Source organism: Zalophus californianus, chromosome 1 (genome assembly GCF_009762305.2).
Source record: "Zalophus californianus isolate mZalCal1 chromosome 1, mZalCal1.pri.v2, whole genome shotgun sequence".
NCBI lineage: Eukaryota > Metazoa > Chordata > Mammalia > Carnivora > Otariidae > Zalophus > Zalophus californianus.
This window is the reverse complement of record NC_045595.1, coordinates 8,225,966-8,245,309: the sequence shown is the minus strand read 5'-3', so window position 1 is coordinate 8,245,309 and position 19,344 is coordinate 8,225,966. Positions and strand designations below refer to the sequence as shown.

General features: G+C 49.7%; 1 protein-coding gene across 1 annotated transcript in view; it reads right to left on the bottom strand.

Annotated features, from left to right (window-relative positions):
• LDLR (low density lipoprotein receptor) overlaps positions 1–19,344 on the bottom strand; it is a 34,634-nt gene that overhangs the window by 11,912 nt on the left and 3,378 nt on the right. The window contains exons 2-10 of the mRNA XM_027584763.2: positions 11,769–11,891; positions 11,224–11,346; positions 8,825–9,211; positions 6,673–6,795; positions 5,213–5,335; positions 3,831–3,950; positions 3,236–3,361; positions 1,108–1,279; positions 787–1,014 (exon numbers count right to left, since the gene is read on the bottom strand). Coding sequence (XP_027440564.1) covers positions 787–1,014; positions 1,108–1,279; positions 3,236–3,361; positions 3,831–3,950; positions 5,213–5,335; positions 6,673–6,795; positions 8,825–9,211; positions 11,224–11,346; positions 11,769–11,891 — 1,525 coding nt within the window. The remainder of the gene's footprint in view (positions 1–786; positions 1,015–1,107; positions 1,280–3,235; positions 3,362–3,830; positions 3,951–5,212; positions 5,336–6,672; positions 6,796–8,824; positions 9,212–11,223; positions 11,347–11,768; positions 11,892–19,344) is intronic.

Sequence of the window (19,344 nt, the reverse complement as noted above, 5' to 3'; positions counted from 1 at the left end):
TCTAAGACCAATTTAAATTCATATTTTAATTTCTGGTTTTGGTTTTCTGTTTTGTTTTGGTTTGTCTTAAGTAGACTCCATGCCCAGCATGAAGCCCAACAGAGGGCTTGAACTCACCACCCTGAGATCAAGACCTGAGAGGAGATCAAGAATCAGACACTTGGGGCGCCTGGGTGGCTCAGTCGTTAAGCGTCTGCCTTCGGCTCAGGTCATGATCCCAGGGTCCTGGGATCGAGCCCCGCGTCCGGCTCCCCGCTCGGCAGGAGGCCTGCTTCTCCCTCTCCCGCTCCCTCTGCTTGTGTTCCCTCTCTCACTGTGTCTCTGTCAAATAAGTAAATAAAAAAAAATCTTTAAAAAAAAAAAAAAAGAATCAGACACTTAACGGATTAAGCCACCCAGGTGCCTGATTTTGGGTTCTTATCCTGAGCGCACAACTTTTCTGGGTCCACTTCCATCTCAGCAGACATCAAGAGGGACCAACCCCTGGATCCCAAAGGGCAGGCAGGTAAGAACCACTGTTCCAGGTCCTGTTCTTTCCTGACAGCAAGGGCCTCCATGGCTGGGGACAGCCCCGTGCCCATGGAGGCCAGTCCAGCTCAGGCACACGCCTTCCCCCCGTCTGAGTCCTAACCAGTCCTAACCAGCTGAGTCCTCCATGGCTGGGGACAGCCCCGTGCCCATGGAGGCCAGTCCAGCTCAGGCACACGCCTTCCCCCCGTCTGAGTCCTAACCAGTCCTAACCAGCTCTTCGTTCCCTCTGTACCCCTAAGCTACGGGAATACCCACCCGTGAACAGGATCCACCACGATGGCACGAGGCTTGGAGCCTTTCTCCTTGAAGAGTGTCTTTCTCTTCACACCCTTGGTGTCAGCCACGGAGACGGTGCCCAGGATGGAGTCTGTCCAGTATATGTTGCTGTGGACCCAGTCCACTGCCAGCCCATCAGGGGCCTGTAGGTCCTCACTGATGACGGTGTCATAGGAGGAGAAGCTGGGGGCTCTGTCGATTTGGGTACTGTCAGGGGGGCAGGGGAGAGGGGGAGGAGAGCGTCAGTGTGAGGGGCCTATTTCACCCAGGGTCAGGGCTGGGAGCGGCTCCAAGGCTCACCTGTAGATCTTCCTTTGGGACAGGTCAGACCAGTAGATTCTGTTGCTGGCCACTTCTGTGTCTAGGGCAACGACATTCTTCAAGTTCGGGATGAGGCTGGTGTATTCACTGCGGTCCAGGGTCATCTTCCTCACCTCGTGGCGGTTGGTGAAAAAGAGGTAGGCGATGTTGCCTAGGGATGCAGGAAGGATGCTCAGGGGAGAAGGGACCCCCGACTCCTGCTTGTCACCCTCCAGGGTTGGGATGAACCAGAGGAGACACTCGGGATGGGGTGTATTAACCATGTGCCTCTGATGCTCTGACATCCTGGGCCTTGTAGAGACTAAAGGGACAGCCCCTCCCAGGGCTGGCCCTCGCCCTCTGCCTCCTGACCGACCCTGGTGCTTCCCCAGGGTGACCCCCCCCGGCTGCCACGCCCCCTCCTCTTGGGAACTATAACAACCGATCTTTTTTTTTTTTCTAAAGATTTTATTTATTTATTTGACAGAGAGAGAGACACAGCGAGAGAGGGAACACAAGCAGGGGGAGTGGGAGAGGGAGAAGCAGGCCACCCGCCTGGCAGGGAGCCCGATGCAGGCTCGATCCCAGGACCCCGAGACCATGACCCGAGCCAAAGGCAGCCACCCAACCAACTGAGCCACCCAGGCGCCCCTATAACAACCGATATTAATGGTGGTCGTCTCCTGCCGGGTTGGTCCCACCATACTTGAATGGTAATAAAACCTACATTAATAATAAAACCTGGGGACGCCTGGGTGGCTCAGTCAGTTAAGCATCTGCCTTCAGCTCAGGTCATGATCCCAGGGTCCTGGGATTGAGCCCCGCATCGGGCTCCCTCCTCAGCGGGGAGTCTGCTTCTCCCTCTGCTACTCCACCTGCTTGTGCTCTTGCTCTCTATCAGATAAATAAAATCTTTAAAAAAAAAAAAAATCTACACTAGGGCCCCAGCATTTTCCATTTTAGAACATAAAGATGAAGAAACGTAAGGGGCTCAGGTATATAGAGCGATTCCTTAGGGCAGGAGATTCTGAGTGCTTTTCATATGACGTTTTCCCTCATTGATCCTCACACTCCTGAGGCCGGGGCTGTTGTCAAACTCCCGTTACATATAAGGGAACTGAAGCTCAGAGAGGGAAGTGACGAGCCCAGGGTCACACCAGGTGGCAGAGCCGGGATTCAAACCCACGCCGCCCCAACTCTGGGGGCGGTGCTGTAACCATGACACCAGTATTCACCGACAGGCTAACCGTGTGTACAACTGACCTCACTCAGAACAGCCCTTCCCATGACACCACCCGCGCCCCTGGGAAGGTGTCTGTATAGACAACGCCGGGGCAGATCAGAACAAAAGTGAAACCTCAAACCCTGGGGGGTTTCATGAACTCAGTGCCTGGTTTTCCCCAGAACAGGGAACACATGGAGGTGTGACAGAGGGTGGCCAAGGAACCATCACAAAAAGGATGACAACAGGGGAGGGAAACGGAAGACGACCTAAAATATTTCTGCACGCTTGTCCCTCACTGGAACCACACTGGAGGGTGGAACAGGACACAAAGCAAAAGGAGTTTGGCCCCCACCGGTCAACTCCCCAAGGACGGCTATGCCTCCAAACCCATGGGATCTCTTCATTTCGGGGCTTCTGAGAATCAGTGCCTGGCTGCCGTGCTCATCTTCCGTTTAGGTAGAAAAGAAACACAACTATTCCTGCGGTTTGGTTTTCTTAGGAGCGACTGATTATACCTTGGTCTCTCTTAAGTGAACTTTTGCTTTTGGGGGATAGGCTCCTCTAAGTGGGTAAGAACAGCTGGTGGGGGTGCGGGCCCTTCAGGCCACAGCTTTTCAACCTCTTGTTCCCTGAAGCCACGGGGGGGGGGGGGGCGGCGCTGGGGACTGCAAACTGGATCTCCTGCAATTGACCTGGGTCTGCAGGGAAACAGCAGGACACGTGGGGGCAGCCTCCTGGCAAGTTCCAGACAGGGCTGCTCATGCATCTGCCAGAGGTCTCGAGAGGACACAGTCGGCCCCACCCAGCGGTCTTTGGAGTGGAGGCAAAGTTCACACGATGAGACTCCCCACTACACCTGCTCTTGGTGTGGCCCCGCCCCCACCGGCCCTGCCCCGCGCTCACCAACAGCCTTGCAGGCCTTGGTGTGGGGGTCCAGCTGGAAGCCCTCCTCACAGTCACACTTGTAGCTGCCCTCGAGGTTCACGCACAGCTGGCTGCACACGTCGGGATCCTGACACTCGTCGATATCTGTAAGTCGGGACACAAAGGGATTTGGGGTGCCTCCCAGTGGCAAATGGGGACAGCCCAAGCCCTCTGGGGACAACCCCTAGAGCCAGGGTCTTGGTGACCCGCAGGTTCAGAAATAAAAACACAGAAACAGCTAAGCATCGTCTCCGACGATGACCCTGACCTCACCATTCACCCCAGGGGTACAGCTCACAGGGTGAAGCTGCGTCAGCCAAGATTTCTTTCTTTTTTTCTTTCTTTCTTTCTTATTAATCCCCAAAGGCACGAACCGAGCACTCCTCGAGGGCCAGGCCTGCGCTGGCTCTCCTGTGCATCTGGCACCTCATTAAACCCTCCTAACAGGCCCGTGAGGTCAGCAAGGCTTTCATGCCCACTTAACAGGTGGGGAAAACTGAGGCACCGAGTGTTTGGCCACCCCATGAGGAGAAAGGGCCGAGGAGGCTGGGAGCCCAGGCTGCTGGGGAATCACCTTCACATCTTCGCTGGTCCACCAGCCGGAAGCCCTCGGGGCACAAGCACTCGTAGCCCATCTTGAGGTCGTTGCAGATGTGGGAGCAGCCACCCTTGTTGTCCAGACACTCATTGGTCCCTGCGCCGGGTGCAGAGGTCCAGGGGTGGGGAGAGAGCAGAGACTGGTCACACTCAGGTCGTCGGCACCCCTGCACCATTTCATCACCCTTATCATGATTGCCACAACGACTCGGGGACGTGAACTACCATGTCCCCTAAGAGGACTTAACATGACCCCTGTCACGTGCAGTGCCAGGAGGGAACCTGGAGGACATTCCGCTGAATAAACTAGTCAGGGCACAGAAGGACAAATACAGCAGGATTCACTCGTAGGGCGTCCTCAGTGGAGTCAAAATCAGAGCCAGGAAGTAGGGGTGGGGAAGGGGAGGGGGAGCTGGCGTTTCATGGGGCAGAGGTTCAGTTTGGGAAGATGAGAAAGTTCTGGAGACGGACGGTGGAGATGACTATACGACCATGTGAGTCTGCTGAATGCCGCTGGACTGGACACTTAAAAATGGTTAAGACGATAAATTCCACATTATCGTTTCTTTTTTCTAAGACACATTTCAAAATGTTCTTGATTATAAAAACTAAAAAACCATGTTCCACAGTTGCGTGTACTAACTCCCAACAACCATACAGGTAGCTGAACTACAGCTGTGGAAACCGAGGCATGGCCAAGCTCCAAGACTTGCCCAAGATCGCTGTGCTGGACCAGACCCAGGGCACTCGGCGCCAGCATCCATGCCCTAGCTCTCTTTACAGGGCTTTGGCCCATGCCAGCCTACCCTCTGTTCCTGCGTGGCCCCAAAGCTAAGAATGCTTATTACGTTTTAAATAGTTGAAAAGAAAAATAAGAATCACAAGAAAAACAGTATTTTGTGCCACATGAAAGGTTCAAACATCAGTGTCCACAATTAGGTTTGCTTGGAGCCCGGCCACATGCGTTCATATGCGCATGTGCATTCGAACGTGGTCTTCCTGCTGTAGTTTAGGTCCTGTTGAACAGCTGTGACAGACCGTACAGCTGTCAAGTCCAAAATATTTACATGGCCACAGGTCACAGAGCACTGCTGAAACTTTACAAGCATTGCAACAGCCAATCCCCAGCAGCCCTAGGATGTTGAACCCTTATTGTCCCATCCTACAGATGTGAACACTGAGGCTCAGGAAGCAAAGCTGCTTCTCCCCTAGGACCCCCATCTCTGTGTTGCCGCAGAGCTAAAGCACGCACGGGCACAGGTGGGCAGGAGACTTGCAGCCCCACAGCATATCCACATCTGGGTCCCAGCCCCAGCTCTCCATAAGTCTGAGAGCTGCCAGCACCCCGGGGGGGCTCACCGCACTCCTTGAGGGGCTCGTCCGACCAGTCCCGACAGTCCCTGACCGAGTTGCACACTTTGTCCAGCGTGATGCATTCGCCACTGTGGCACTTGAACTTGTTGGGCCCCTCACACAGCGTTACTAGGAGCCAAAGAGGAGGGTCAGGTGCTTTGGAGAGGCAAGAGCCCACTTACTACTCTTTACTCACAGAATAGTTCATTTACACAAGATGATAAGCAAATGTATTGATACATAAAACATAACAATGTACTTAATATCATGGAAATAAACATTGAAAAATGGTAAAGACGGTAATTATTTTGTTATGTGTCTTTTTTGTTGTTTGGTTTGGTTTTTTTGTGTGTGTTATGTGTCATTTACCACAAGGGTCAAAAAGTGCATTATCAGAATTTAACTTCTTGTTCAAAAAAGTTTGTTTCGGGGGTGCCTGGGTGACTCAGTCGGTTAAATGTCTGACGCTGGATTTCAGCTCAGGTCATCATCTCAGGGTCGTGAGACCGAGCCCCGCACTGGGCTCTGTGCTGGGTGTGGCGCTTCCTTAAGATTCTCTATCTCCCTCCCCCTCCTTCCCCCCCATACACTCTCTCTCTAAACATAAATAAATAAAATCTTTAAGAATAGGGGAGCCTGGGTGGCTCAGGTCATGATCCCAGGGTCCTGGGATCGAGTCCCGCATCGGGCTCCCTGCTCAGCAGGGGGCCTGCTTCTCCCTCTCCCTCCGCTCATGCTCTCTCTCGCCTTTTCTGTCGATAAATAAATAAAATCGTAAAAAAGAAAAATCTTTAAGAATAAAAAATAAAAAAATAAAAGTCGTATCCTTATGTTCCACGATTTTAACACAATTAAAACAATTTTTAAAATGAATTCTGCTGGGGCGCCTGGGTGGCTCAGTTGGTTAAGCGACTGCCTTCGGCTCAGGTCATGATCTCAGGGTCCTGGGATCGAGTCCCACATCGGGCTCCCCCTTCTCTGTGGGGAGCCTGCTTCTCCCTCTGCCTCTGCCTGCCACTCCCCCTGCTTGTGCTCACTCTCTCTCTCTCTCTCTCTGTGTCAAATAAATAAATAAAATCTTTAAAAAAAAATAAAAAAATAAAATGAATTCTGCTGATAAACAATTGGGTTGCTTCTAGGGTTTCGCTGTTAGGCCAGTGTTGCTCCACACGTTCCAGAGCCCGTCTCCCGGTTACAGGTGTGAGTTTCTCCTGGGCTCATTCCCGGGAGTGGAAGCGTCACACGGTAAGCCCGGGAGAGGGCTTTATGCGGAGTCGTAGCGCACGTATTACCCGAGCTCAAAGACAAGAGCCCCGTGCACTTGGGCCTCATCAAAATGTCACGGTCCTGAAACAGATGCTTCCACGACGCACGCTGGTCAGATAAATGGAAATGAGGTTCAGGGAGGGCAAGTAAGTAGCCTGAGGACACACAGCGGGCGCAGGGCCACCCCCAGAGGAGCTCACCGTTGATGCAGCCGAGCTCGTCACTCATGTCCTTACAGTCATACTCTCTGTCGCACTGCCGGCTGCCGTGGATGCAGGTTCCGTCCAAGCACTGGAACTCATCAGGCCGGCACGTGGCCACCGCTGGGAAAGACAGGGCACGTGTTGGTTTTTCTCAAGGAACAGCGAAGAAAAAACAAACTACCACCTTTGAAGCAGCAATTTCCCGGCTGCCTCGGGCATCAGGGACAGCATGTAACAGGGAAGATTTTAGAGGTGAAAAGAACACGCCCTACCACCTCCACAGCAGGAGACAGTGGCTCATCCATTTTACCTGCTTCCCACCTGGGGAAAAACTCCCTGGGTACACCTGTCTTCACATTCTAAATTTTAACCAATGTAGTCTTTCTTTCTTTTTTAAGGTAGGGGGAGGGGAGAGGGAGAGAGAACCTTAAGCAGGCTCCACACCCAGCAGAGCGCCACACGGGGCTTCACAACCCTGAGATCATGACCTGAGCCGAAACCAAGAGTCTGACGCTTACCAACCAAGCCACCCAGGTGCCCCCCCAACCGATGTGTAGTTTTAGCTCTTCTTTCATGGCAGTAAGTACTTTTTTCCTCAATGAAGACGAATCCCAGAAAATTATTACTAAAGTCACAGAGCAACGTTTGAAAAATAAGAAAGTGTTTGGGGGGGAGCACCCCTAACACAACCACTGAGTTTTCCTGGAGTTCTCCCCAACCTTTCCACATATGCATTTTTGAGAACACGATTTTTTTTTTTTTTTTTTTTTAAGATTTTCGGTCATCTCTACACCCAATGTGGGGTTTGAACTCACAACCCTGAGATCAAGAGTCACACGCTCTACGGATGGAGCCAGTCAGGTGCCCCGAGAACACACATAATTTGCTAAAAACCTGCCAGAGCCAACAGGCTGCCCTCAGCAGAAAAGCAATGGCACATTCCCAATCTAGGCCAAAGTGTGACAGATTCGATCAGTACCACTGCGTACAACACAGTCGAGCACTGTGAAGCGGGACAAATGTTTATGAGATGACACCGTGGAGGAAAAAAGATGAATTTTTTATTTTCACAGGTGTGTGTCCTCCGGTTACGCAGCCTTTCTGGGCCTCAGTTTCCCCATCTGTAAAGGGTGGGGGAAGCCTGCTCAAGTCATGAGAATTCTGGGAGTTTGTGCTGAGTTTTAGTACACATTGTATACAAAGTCATCCATTATTTTAAAATGTGACTGTTAGGGGCGCCTGGTGGGCTCAGTCGGAAGAGCGTGAAACTCTTGATCTCAGGGTTGTGAGTTTGAGCCCCACACTGGGTATAGAGATTACTAAAAAAAAAATACATAAACTTAAAAAAAAAGTCTTTTTTTTTTTTTAAGTGACTCTTAAAAAGTCTAATTCCACCTACACAGAGATTACAATTCTAGGAAAACAGTGAACGGGGGCAAAGGTACCAAAGCAACAGGGACACGAAAACATGTTCTAAATTCACAGTAGCTCTGCATCGCTAGCTTTGAGGTATCGGCCCCCCCGTTCAGGAAGCATTGACGTGAGGCCAGGGTCTGGGTGGCACAATCCTCTATCTGCTCGGCCTCCAACACAGGAGCCACTCACCGCGTGTGGCTATTTAACTTTCAATTCACAAAAGTGAAATAAAACAAAACATTCCCTTCCTTGCTTGCACAAGCTACCCTGGGTAGCAACTACCGCACTGGGCAGTGCCGACGTGGGAGGTCTCCACCTCCCCCAGAAGGTTCGACAGGGTGGTGCTGGACTCCAGTCGAAAGTCTGCAAAGGCCAATGCTCTTTCCCCATTCCATGGGGAAGAGAACACAAGGCAGTGAGGTTGAGTCCTTGGCCGGAGGTCACCCGCCAGGCCTAGAGCCGAGGATCCCTTCTGGACGAAAATACCACTTGAGCTTGCTGCTGCTCCCCTGGCCAGAAAAAAGGGGTGAACTCTACAGGCGTTAAAGACAGGGTCTCCTTTTACAGAGGCTTTCTCCTCCGTGTGATCAGGAGCACTGGAAGAAGCACGGAAGGAGATGGAAATTCCTGCGGTGAGACTTGGCATCGTTTAAGCACCGCAAGGCCGCCCCGCCCCCCGGGGGGGCACAGAGACAGGGAGAGGACCCCCCCCCACCGCCGGCAGCGCCCTTACTGCAGTTCTCCTCGTCTGACTTGTCCTTGCAGTCGGGGCCACCATCGCAGCGCCAGCTGGAGTGGATGCATTCTCCGCTCTGGCAGTGAAACTCAAGGGGTGAGCAAGGGCTGCTGTCCTGTTGGGGGGCGGACGTGTTGTGGCCCCGACAGTGCTGCGGCCACTCATCTGAGCCATCCTTGCAGTCGGGGTCACCGTCACAAGCCCACAGCTCGGGGATGCAGGCCGAGCTGTTGCACTGGAAGGTGGCAAGGCCGCAGGTGGACACGGGGCAGGACGCCTCGTCCGACGCGTCCAAACAGTCCCGGTCCGAATCGCAGACGAATTCCAGGGCGATGCACTTCCCATCCTGGCAGCGGAACTCATTCTGGGCACACGTCCTGGGCACTGCAGGGATGGGTGGGGAAAGACAACCTGGTCACCAGAGCGCCCCACTTCTCACTAGCAGCCCATTCCACAGATGAGGACACTGAGTCCTGGAGAGGCCAGACCTCAGTGAGAGACCCTGGAAAGGCAGCCAGGATAGTGGTCAGGGGCCCTGGATGGAAACCCCGGCCAGGGTCAGCCTCCCCAGCCCGCTCCCGTGGCCCCTCTGTGCCTCAGTTGCCTCATCTGTACATGGGCCTGGCCCATTTAAGAGTTTGCTGTTATTATTAAAAGAAACACCCCCCAAAACATGGTAATTATGGGATTTGATGGAGGTGTTGGCTAACACTTACAGTGGTGATCATTTTGCAGTATGTATGTGTATCAAATCATCACCTACTCTATTTTTTTTAGAGAGTCTACACATGAGGAGGGTGGGGGGGCAGAGGGAGAGAGAGAGAGAGAGAGAATCTTTTTTTTTTTTTTAAGATTTTATATATTTATTTGACAGAGAGACACAGCGAGAGAGGGAACATAAGCAGGGGGAGTGGGAGAGGGAGAAGCAGGCTTCCCGCCGAGCAGGGAGCCCGATGCGGGGCGCGATCCCAGGACCCCGGGGTCATGACCTGAGCCGAAGGCAGATGCTTAACGACTGAGCCACCCAGGCGCCCCGGAGAGAGAGAATCTTAAGCAGACTCCATGCGCACCCTGCACAGAGCCTGACTTGGGGTTCGATCTCACGATCCTGAGATCATGACCTGAGAAGAAACCAACAGTTGGACTCTCAACCGAATGAGCTACCCAGCTGCCCCCCACCAAAAAAAATTTTTTTAAAGTTGGGGCTCTGTACTCAGCAAAGAGTCTGCTTCAGATTCCCTCTCCTTCTCCCTCCCCATCCACTCTCTCAAATAAATAAATAAAATCTTTAGGGGAAAAAAAAAAAGAAGAAATCGGCAACTTAAAAAAAATTTTTTTTTAATTATTTTTCCTCCATCTACTCTTTAAACTTACATAATGTTGTATGTCAATTATATCACAATAAAGCTGGAAGGAAAAAAAAAAGTACCTGTAAAAAGAACAACAATCCATTTTATTTTTAAACGACCCCAACGTCATCAGATGACCACTAATCCAGGTTAGACATGCATTTCTCAAGTGAATGTATGTGAACACTTGAGTGTTGCTTTTTTTCATGGATTTTTCTATTTTTCTGAACTTGAAGATCTGACATTATCTTAGTTATTTAAATTTTTCCCAGTTATTTTTCTCAGAGCCTTAGCTCCATTAAAAACCCAAAACTAGGGCGCCCGGGTGGCTCAGTTGGTTAAGCATCTGCTTTCAGCTCAGGTCATGATCTCAGGGTCCTGGGATCGAGCCCCACGTCGGGCTCCCTACTCAGCAGGGGGTCTGCTTCTCCCTCTCTCCCTCCCCACTGCTCGTGCTCTCTCTCTCTCTCTCTCCCCCTCTCTCTCACTGTCAAGGAAGTAAAGAAATATTAAAAAAAAAAACAACAACAAAAACTATACAATAACTAACTAATACTGAAGAACCAAGACAGATCCCCCGCTCTCCAAAGGGCCTCCCCCTCCAGGACTCTTGGCCCTGTTCCTTCCCAGAAGCCACAACTCCGTAAAGCTTTCCTCTTCTCGGTGGTCAGCTGAGTGATCGGGTCTCGGCCATCGAGCACCTACTGGGTGCTCAGCCTCCCGGGGTGGCTGGTGGTGGTCCCAGTGGCTCACCAGAGCACGTGCCATGTGGTTGGCAAGGACAGCCTCACTGAGGCTGCTGATGACCCTAAGAGGTGGCACCAACCCTATCCCCCTGCAAAGCCTCCTGGGCAAAGTGGGGCTCCAGTAGTGCGAGGAGGCTGGGTAGGAGCTTCCAGAAGACGGCGCCAACTGAAGAGCAGTCAATCCACAGCTCAGCTGGGGGCAGGACTGCCTGGGGGCACCAACTTTAAGAGCAGCCCAGGACCAGGGCGGAACCAGTGCGGCCAGCGCAGGGCTGCAGGGGATGGGGGGGAGAACACTCACAACAGCCTTGCTCATCTGAGCCATTCTCGCAGTCCACCTGGCCATCACATCTCCAGAACTGAGAGATACAGCGGTTCACACGACCCCCACAGCTGAAGTCCCCCGACTTGCAGGTGACAGACACTGTGGGAGAAACAGGACTGAGCCTTCCCTCAGAGGGAAGCCCGATCTGATGTCCCCAGCCCTAGCTTTACAGAGCAAAAATACAGTTTTCAGAAAGAGGGAGCCAAGACCACCTTTCTGGGTCAAAAAAAAAAAAAAATCAGACATGAAGTGATGGAAAGGTTTGGAAGGAGAGAGAGGTGATGGTCGCTTAGCACTGTGACCATATTAATACAACTGAACTGGTTCCTTTAAAATGGTTAATTTTACGTTATATGAATTTCACCTCTTTTTTTTTTTTGTAAAAGCTGTTAAGGCTCCAGAAATATCTCTTCCCCCCCAGGTCCCAATTCATGGCTGAACACATCAGCCTACTGGCTGACATTCACCTCATCTGTCACCCACTCTCATCAAAAAGGGTAGGAAGACCAAAGGGGACTCACTGCAGGTCTCCTGGGACTCATCTGAGGCATCGAGGCATTCGGCGCTCCCGTCACAAACCCACTTGTAGGAGATGCACTTCCCATCCTGGCACTGGAACTCGTTTCTCCCACATTTGTCTTCCGCTGAGAGAGAGGGGAAGAAGAAGGGCCATTCAGCGCCAGAATCGGAAACTGACAATGTCACCTGTGTGTGTCTGTTTCCTGCCAGCGGAGGAATGAACCAGAAATAGAATCCGATCATTCCCGGGAAATACAACACACACACTTCATGAACCACAAGTGCAGCGGAGGATGCGAAGAATAGATCTAGAAGAGTGACTTGCCAACAGTGTGTGAAACTTGACTCAGCGGTCGTTGAGTCCACTGTACAGACCCATTAAGGCAGGAAACGAAAGAGTACAATTTCCCTGCACATGAAAAAAGAAAAGGATTTAAACGATTTAGCATATCACAAACCTGTGCTGGTGACAGTAATGAGGAAAATTGATTGTGTGAAATCATTCAGGGGAAGGAAACATGAGGGGTCATCTCCAGTGGGTAGAGACATTAGCAAAAGCTGTAATAAGAGAAACTTTTTCTAGGAAAGCAAAGACTCAACATTTTTTCTTAAAGGGTTTTATTTATTTGACAGAGAGAGCACAAGCAGGGCGAGCAGCAGGCAGAGGGAGAGGGAGAAGCAGGCTCCCTGCTGAGCAGTGGGGAGGACTCCGGGGTCATGACCGGTGCCGAAGGCAGACACTTAACTGACAGAGCTACCCAGGCGCCCACAAAGACCCAGATTTTTAGATAAAAATGAGGACAAGTAAATTTTTGGGAAATTACCTAAAACACATTGATTTTTGCATTTTGGAAAAGAGATTACAATAATGTTGATTGAGTTTAGTCTTAAATACTATACTTTGATTCAGAATGCACTGTTCCATGTGAACTGGAATAAAGCAAACTTTTATGATTAGTGATACCTGGTAATAAAAAAAAATCTTTTAATCTCTAAGCATAAATTCTGATGCCCTATGTAAATTAAAACAATGTGGCCAATAAAAATTATGATCTGGTTTATTTCATCATGCTTTATGAATAAATAAGCAAATAAGACCAAAAAAACAAAAAGAAGAAGAAGAAGAAAAGCTAGCAGGATTTTCCTATTGAGTCAAATGTTCTGTAGGCAAATAGCATGTAAAATGTAAGTTTTGACTGTTGGCTGCATTTATAAGTTCCATTATTCCTGTAAAAAGATTGTTTTTCCTTTTTGTTTTTTTTAAGATTTCGTTCATTTTATTTGAGAGAGAGAGGGCGAGCATGCAAGAAGGGGGAGGAGCAGAGGGGGAAAGAAAAATCCCAAGCAGACTCCTCGCTAAGCATGGAGCCCCATGTGGGACTTGATCCCAGGACACATAGACCATGACCTAACTGGAAACCAAGAGTTAGAAGTTTAGGGCGCCTGGGTGGTTCGGTTGGTTAAGCGACTGCCTTCGGCTCAGGTCATGGTCCTGGAGTCCCGGGATCGAGTCCCACATCGGGCTCCCTGCTCAGCGGGGAGTCTGCTTCTCCCTCTGACCCTCCCCCCTCTCATGCTCTATCTCATTCTCTCTCTCAAATAAATAAATAAAATCTTTAAAAAAAAAAAAAAGAGAAGTTTAACCAACTGAGCCACCCGGGTGACTGTTTCTCCTTTTATCCATTAATTTTGAATGTTAGCCATAACCAAAAGTATAGTTTAATGGTTTTTGCAAAATTTAATCATTACCTCATGTTGCACAAAGGTACTTAATGAATGCATGATAACTTGAAGCGGAAACCACATCTCCAGAAAGGTATTCCATGGCTAAGAGAACCTTCCAGACAAAAAGAACAGAAAAACAGGGACGCCTGGGTGGCTCAGTCGTTAAGCATCTGCCTTTGGCTCAGGTCATGATCTCAGGGTCCTGGGATCGAGTCCCGCATCGGGCTCCCTGCTCGGCAGGAAGCCTGCTTCTCCCTCTGCTTGTGCTCACTTACTCACTTGCTCACTTGCTCTCTCTCTCTCTCTGACAAATAAATAAAATCTTAAAAAAAAAACAACAGAGGGGTGCCTGGGTGGCTCAGTCGTTAAGCGTCTGCCTTCAGCTCAGGTCATGATCCCAGGGTCCTGGGATTGAGCCCCGCATCGGGCTCCCCGCTACGCGGGAAGCCTGCTTCTCCCTCTCCCACTCCCCCTGCTTGTGTTCCCTCTCTCACTGTGTCTCTCTGTCAAATAAATAAATAAAATCTTTAAAAAAAAAAAAAAAAAGAAAAACATAGGGGTGTCTGGCTGGCTCAGTTGGTAGAGCATGTGACTCTTGATCTCGGGGTTGAGTTCGAGCCCCATCTGGGTGTAGAAATTACTTAAAAATAAAATCTTCAAAAACAGGGGTGCCTGGGTGGCTCAGTCATTAAGCGTCTGCCTTCAGCTCAGGTCATGGTCCCAGAGTCCTGGAATTGAGCCCCACATCGGGCTCCCTGCTCCGCGGGAAGCCTGCTTCTCCCTCTCCCACTCCCCCTGCTTGTGTTCCCTCTCTCGCTGTGTCTCTCTCTGTCAAAAATCTTCAAAAACAAAAAAACAGGATGCCTTGGTGGTGTAGCTGGTTAAGCATCTGACTCTTGGTTTCAGCTCAGGACGTAATCTCAGGGATGTGAGATCAAGTCCTGGATCGGACTCTATGCTCAGCGCAGAGTCAGCTTGAGATTCTCCCTCCCTCTGTCCCCCACCCCTGTGCCAGTGCTCATGCGTGCCTACTTTCTCTCTCTCAAATAAATCTTAAAAATAAAACAAAACAAAAAACCTGCCTTCCCTGCCCTAACTGTACATCATCACTTGAGATTTTAAATCCTAGGAAGCTATCACGAATATTATTTTTTTAAGATTTTATTTATTTTTTGACAGAGAGACAGCGAGAGAGGGAACACAAGCAGGGGGAGTGGGAGAGGGAGAAGCAGGCTTCCCACGGAGCAGGGAGCCTGATGCGGGGCTTGATCCCAGGACCCTGGGACCATGACCTGAGCTGAAGGCAGACGCTTAACGACTGAGCCACCCAGGCACCCCTAAATAAATGAAATAGAAAGAAAAGAAAGAAAAGAAAAGAAAAGAAAAGAAAGAAAAAGATGAGGTCAATCGTCCTATGTTGTAAAACGGAAAGCTGCCCACGATATTTTCTAACTGGGGAGAAAAAGGAAGTGCAGAATAGTTAGTAATAATTCCACATTGTCCTATTTTTTAAGGAACAGAATCTTATCTGTGCTTCTGCATAGGGAATAGTGGCCAATTCACTTCAAAGTTATTTTTTTTCGAAGGACGCTTTATGTTTGAGATTTTTTAAAAGGAAAGAAAAAATAATTAAGCAAAATAACCGTAACACCAGTCACTGTATGTCCCTGGCTTTCGTGCTTGTTAGTCCAATTCTCTAAGTGTTCCGAGTGCCTTCTGTTGTCTTTGGTCATTCCGGTGGGAGTAGCCAAGGCCCCCTTGAACATTTCCGCTAGGCTTGAACCTGATCCTGAACCTGGGCTGAGGGCCCTGGGGGCCAGGGACGTTGGGACCCAGTTTAAAAGCCACCTTCCTAGGGGCGCCTAGCCACCTCCATCGTGGGGCATGCAACTCTTGATCTCGGGGTGGTGAGTTTAAGCTCCATGTTGGATATAGAGATTATTTAAAAATAAAATCTTTTTTTAAAAAAATCTATTTTATTATCATTTTTTAAAGATTTTATTTATTTATTTGAGAGAAAGAGGATACAGTGAACAGGAGCTAGGGGTGGGGGGCAGGGGCAGAGGGAGAGGGCAGGCTCTGCGCTGAGCAGGGAGCCCAAGCGGGGACTCGATCCCAGGACCCAGGGATCATGACCTGAGCCGAAGGCAGAAGCTTAACCCACTGAGCCACCCAGGCGCCCTCCCCAAAAAAGCTATTTTTTTTTTAAAGATTTTATTTATTTATTCATGAGAGAGAGAGAGGGAGGCAGAGGGAGAAGCAGACTTCCTGCGGAGCAGGGAGCCCGATGCGGGACTCGATCCCAGGACCCTGGGATCATGACCTGAGCTGAAGGCAGAAGCTTAACCCATTGAGCCACCCAGGCGCCCTCCCCAAAAAGGCTATTTTAACTCAAATAACTCTTTATTTACTTAGTTTTAATTTATTTATTATCTAATTATTACATACAGCCATACCGTGGAGATATCGTAGGTTCATTTCCAGACCACCACACCAAAATGAATATCGCAATAAAGCGAGCCCAATGAATTTGTTTTCTTGGTGCGTATAAAAGTTACGTTTACACTAAATTACCAAAATGTGACACAGAGACAGGAAGTGAGCAAAGGTGTGGGAAAAATGTAGACTTGCTCCACAAGGAGTTGCCAAAACCTTCCATTTGTAAAGAAAGGCAGTATCTAAGCACTATAAAGTGAGGTGTGTCTGGGGGCGCATGGCTGGATGGGTCTGAGGAGCATGGGACTCTTGATCTCGGGGTCATGGGTTCAAGCCCCATATTGGGTGCAAAGATTACTTAAATATATCAAACTTTTTAAAAAAAAATGAGGAGTGTCTGTATTTGTGTATGTATGCATCCATGTTTTGCAGTTCTCAAATATGTGCCCCTTTATCATTCCTACTTTGATGGCTCACCCAGCCCTTCCATGCAGACTCCCTGAGAGGTCGTGGAGTGAGGTGTCAGACAGACCTAGGTTTAAATGGCTTTCTGGGCCATTGAAGTAGATCGACTTGGGCTACTGACTTAATCCTTCCAGGTCTCAGTTCTTTATCTGTAAAATGGGGGAGAAGAGGAGTCCCTATTTGTGAGACTGTTTTGAGGATTAAGGAACAGGACAAAAAGGAGCCCACACACATACTGATGTAACAAACATCAGCTTAAAAACAGACAGGGGGAGTATTCGTCCAACGGGACACGTCTCAGCAATAAAAAGGGACAAATGGCTGGTGAACGCACCGACAGGGATGAATCTCTGAAACATTATGTGTCTGGCTTCCTTTGCTCAAGGGTACGTACTCTGGGGACGCCCGCGTGGCTCAGTCGGTTAAGTGTCTGCCTTCGGCTACAGTCATGATCCAAGGGTCCTGGGATCGAGCCCCGCATCGGGGTCCTGGGATCGAGCCCCGCATCGGGGTCCTGGGATCGAGCCCCGCATCGGGGTCCTGGGATCGAGCCCCGCATCGGGGTCCTGGGATCGAGCCCCGCATCGGGGTCCTGGGATCGAGCTCCGCATCGGGCTCACTGCTCAGTGGGGAGCCTGCTTCTCCCTCTCCCTCTGCCCCTCCACCCCCACTCATGCTCTTTCACTCCGCTCTTTCTCAAATAAATAAATAAAATCTTTAAAAAAAAGGTATGTACTATTTATGTGAAGTTGTAGTTCAGGTAAAACCAATCTCTAATGATAAAACTCAGATTAGTGGTTGCCTCTGGTGTGTAGGTGTGGTAATTAAACTAGAAAGGGGGCACAAGAGAACTTTCTAGGAAGTTAGAAATGTTCTATGTCCTAATGGGAGGTGGTTACATGGAGGTAGACATTTATCAAAACTCACTGAGCTGTTCACTTAATATCTGTCCATTTTATAGTATGTCAGTTATACCTCATTTTCTAAAAGATTTTATTTATTTGACAGGGCGATCGAGCAAGAGAGAAAGAGAGAGAGGGAGAGAGAGAGAACACAAGCAGGAGGAGCGGCAGGCAGAGGGAGAGGGAGAAGCAGGCTCCCCGCTGAGTAGGTAACCTGATGTGGGACTCGAACCCAGGACCCTGGGATCATGACCTGAGCCGAAGGCATACTATTAACCAACTGAGCCACCCAGGTGCCCCAGTTATACCTCATTTTATTTTTTTATTTTTATTTTTAAAGATTTTATTTATTTAGGGCGCCTGGGTGGCTCAGTTGGTTGAGCGACTGCCTTCGGCTCAGGTCATGATCCTGGAGTCCCGGGATCGAGTCCCGCATCGGGCTCCCTGCTCAGCAGGGAGTCTGCTTCTCCCTCTGACCCTCTTCCCTCTCATGCTCTCTCTCATGCTCTCTCTCTCTCAAATAAATAAATAAAATCTTAAAAAAAAAAGATTTTATTTATTTATTTGACAGAGACAGATACAGAGAGAGCAGGAACACAAGCAGGGGGAGTGGGAGAGGGAGAAGCAGGCTTCCCGCGGAGCAGGGAGCCCGATGCGGGGCTCGATCCCAGGACCCTGGGATCATGACCTGAGCCGAAGGCAGACGCTTAACGACTGGGCCACCCAGGCGCCCCTATACCTCATTTTAAAAAGCAAACAGGGGCACCTGGCTGGCTCTGTCAGAAGAGCAGGCGACTCTTGATCTCAGAGTCATAAGTTCGAGCCCCACATTGGGTGTAGAGATTACTTAAAAGAAAATTCAAAGATAAATAAATAAAAGCCAACAAAGTCTGGGTCTTCAAAGTGCAAGTCCCGTGCTCCTGCCAGAGGTTAGGAACCAGTCAGGGGATATTAGAAGAGATCTGAGGGGGGTTGAAAGGAGAATAGTGGTGATAATGATAGAGAAATACAAGGAGGGCTTGGAAGAATCAAAGGACTGGGAAGCTGGATTACAAGGAGGCCATGCTTGAGGTGGCCATGGTGGACAGCCTAGGTGATGAGGAGAATGAGTAAGAGAGAGAAAATAAGAGAGAAGGGAATGTGTTGAGCTTTGGAATGTGCTGTGGTTACACAGACTGATAATGGAATTGCCCAACTACTGATCTGAACAGGATGACTCCCTCGGAGCTGCCTCCACAGTACACCCCACACCCCACTGACTCACAGCTGAATGGTAATTGTGCCAAAAACGGATATGACTCACTTCTCGCTATTGGCCCACAGAGTGGGTAAAAAGCAATTGGAATTTGAGGACTCTCAGAAAAAATTAAAAAGGAAGTTCAGGCAAAGGGCATTGGCCATAAGGACCTTGGAGGAGGAGCTTCTGTCCTACCTTCATCCCCTAGGGGATCACAACTTCCATTACCACAAATCCGCTGCTCTGCCCTCCCAACCTTTGCACAAAGCCTTAGTTTTAACAACAAAACATGCCACCGGAAAGACTGGAAATAGTAATAACACCTTAAAGCCCTTTAAAGCAGGATAAAGAATAATAAATCCGGGGGCGCCTGGGTGGCTCAGTCGTTAAGCGTCTGCCTTCGGCTCAGGTCGTGATCCCAGGGTCCTGGGATCGAGCCCCACATCGGGCTCCCTGCTCCTCGGGAAGCCTGCTTCTCCCTCTCCCGCTTCCCCTGCTTGTGTTCCCTCTCTCGCTGTGTCTCTCTCTGTCAAATAAATAAATAAAATCTTTAAAAAATAATAATAATAATAAACCCCTTCCCTGGACATCAGTCTTCCCCCCCAACACTCCAAATATTTGCTAGCCAAAGATGGCTGAAGACCTCACCAACAGGAAGACCCCACCCTTACCTTTTATCAGGACAGGTCATCCAGTAGCTGGCCAACAGCTCTGGATAACGTTTGAATGAGAAGCTAATGGATTTTGCTGTTACAGGTGCAGCCCGGCAACAGTCAGCTGGGAAATTAATAAATCCCATGGCCTTGCTACTGG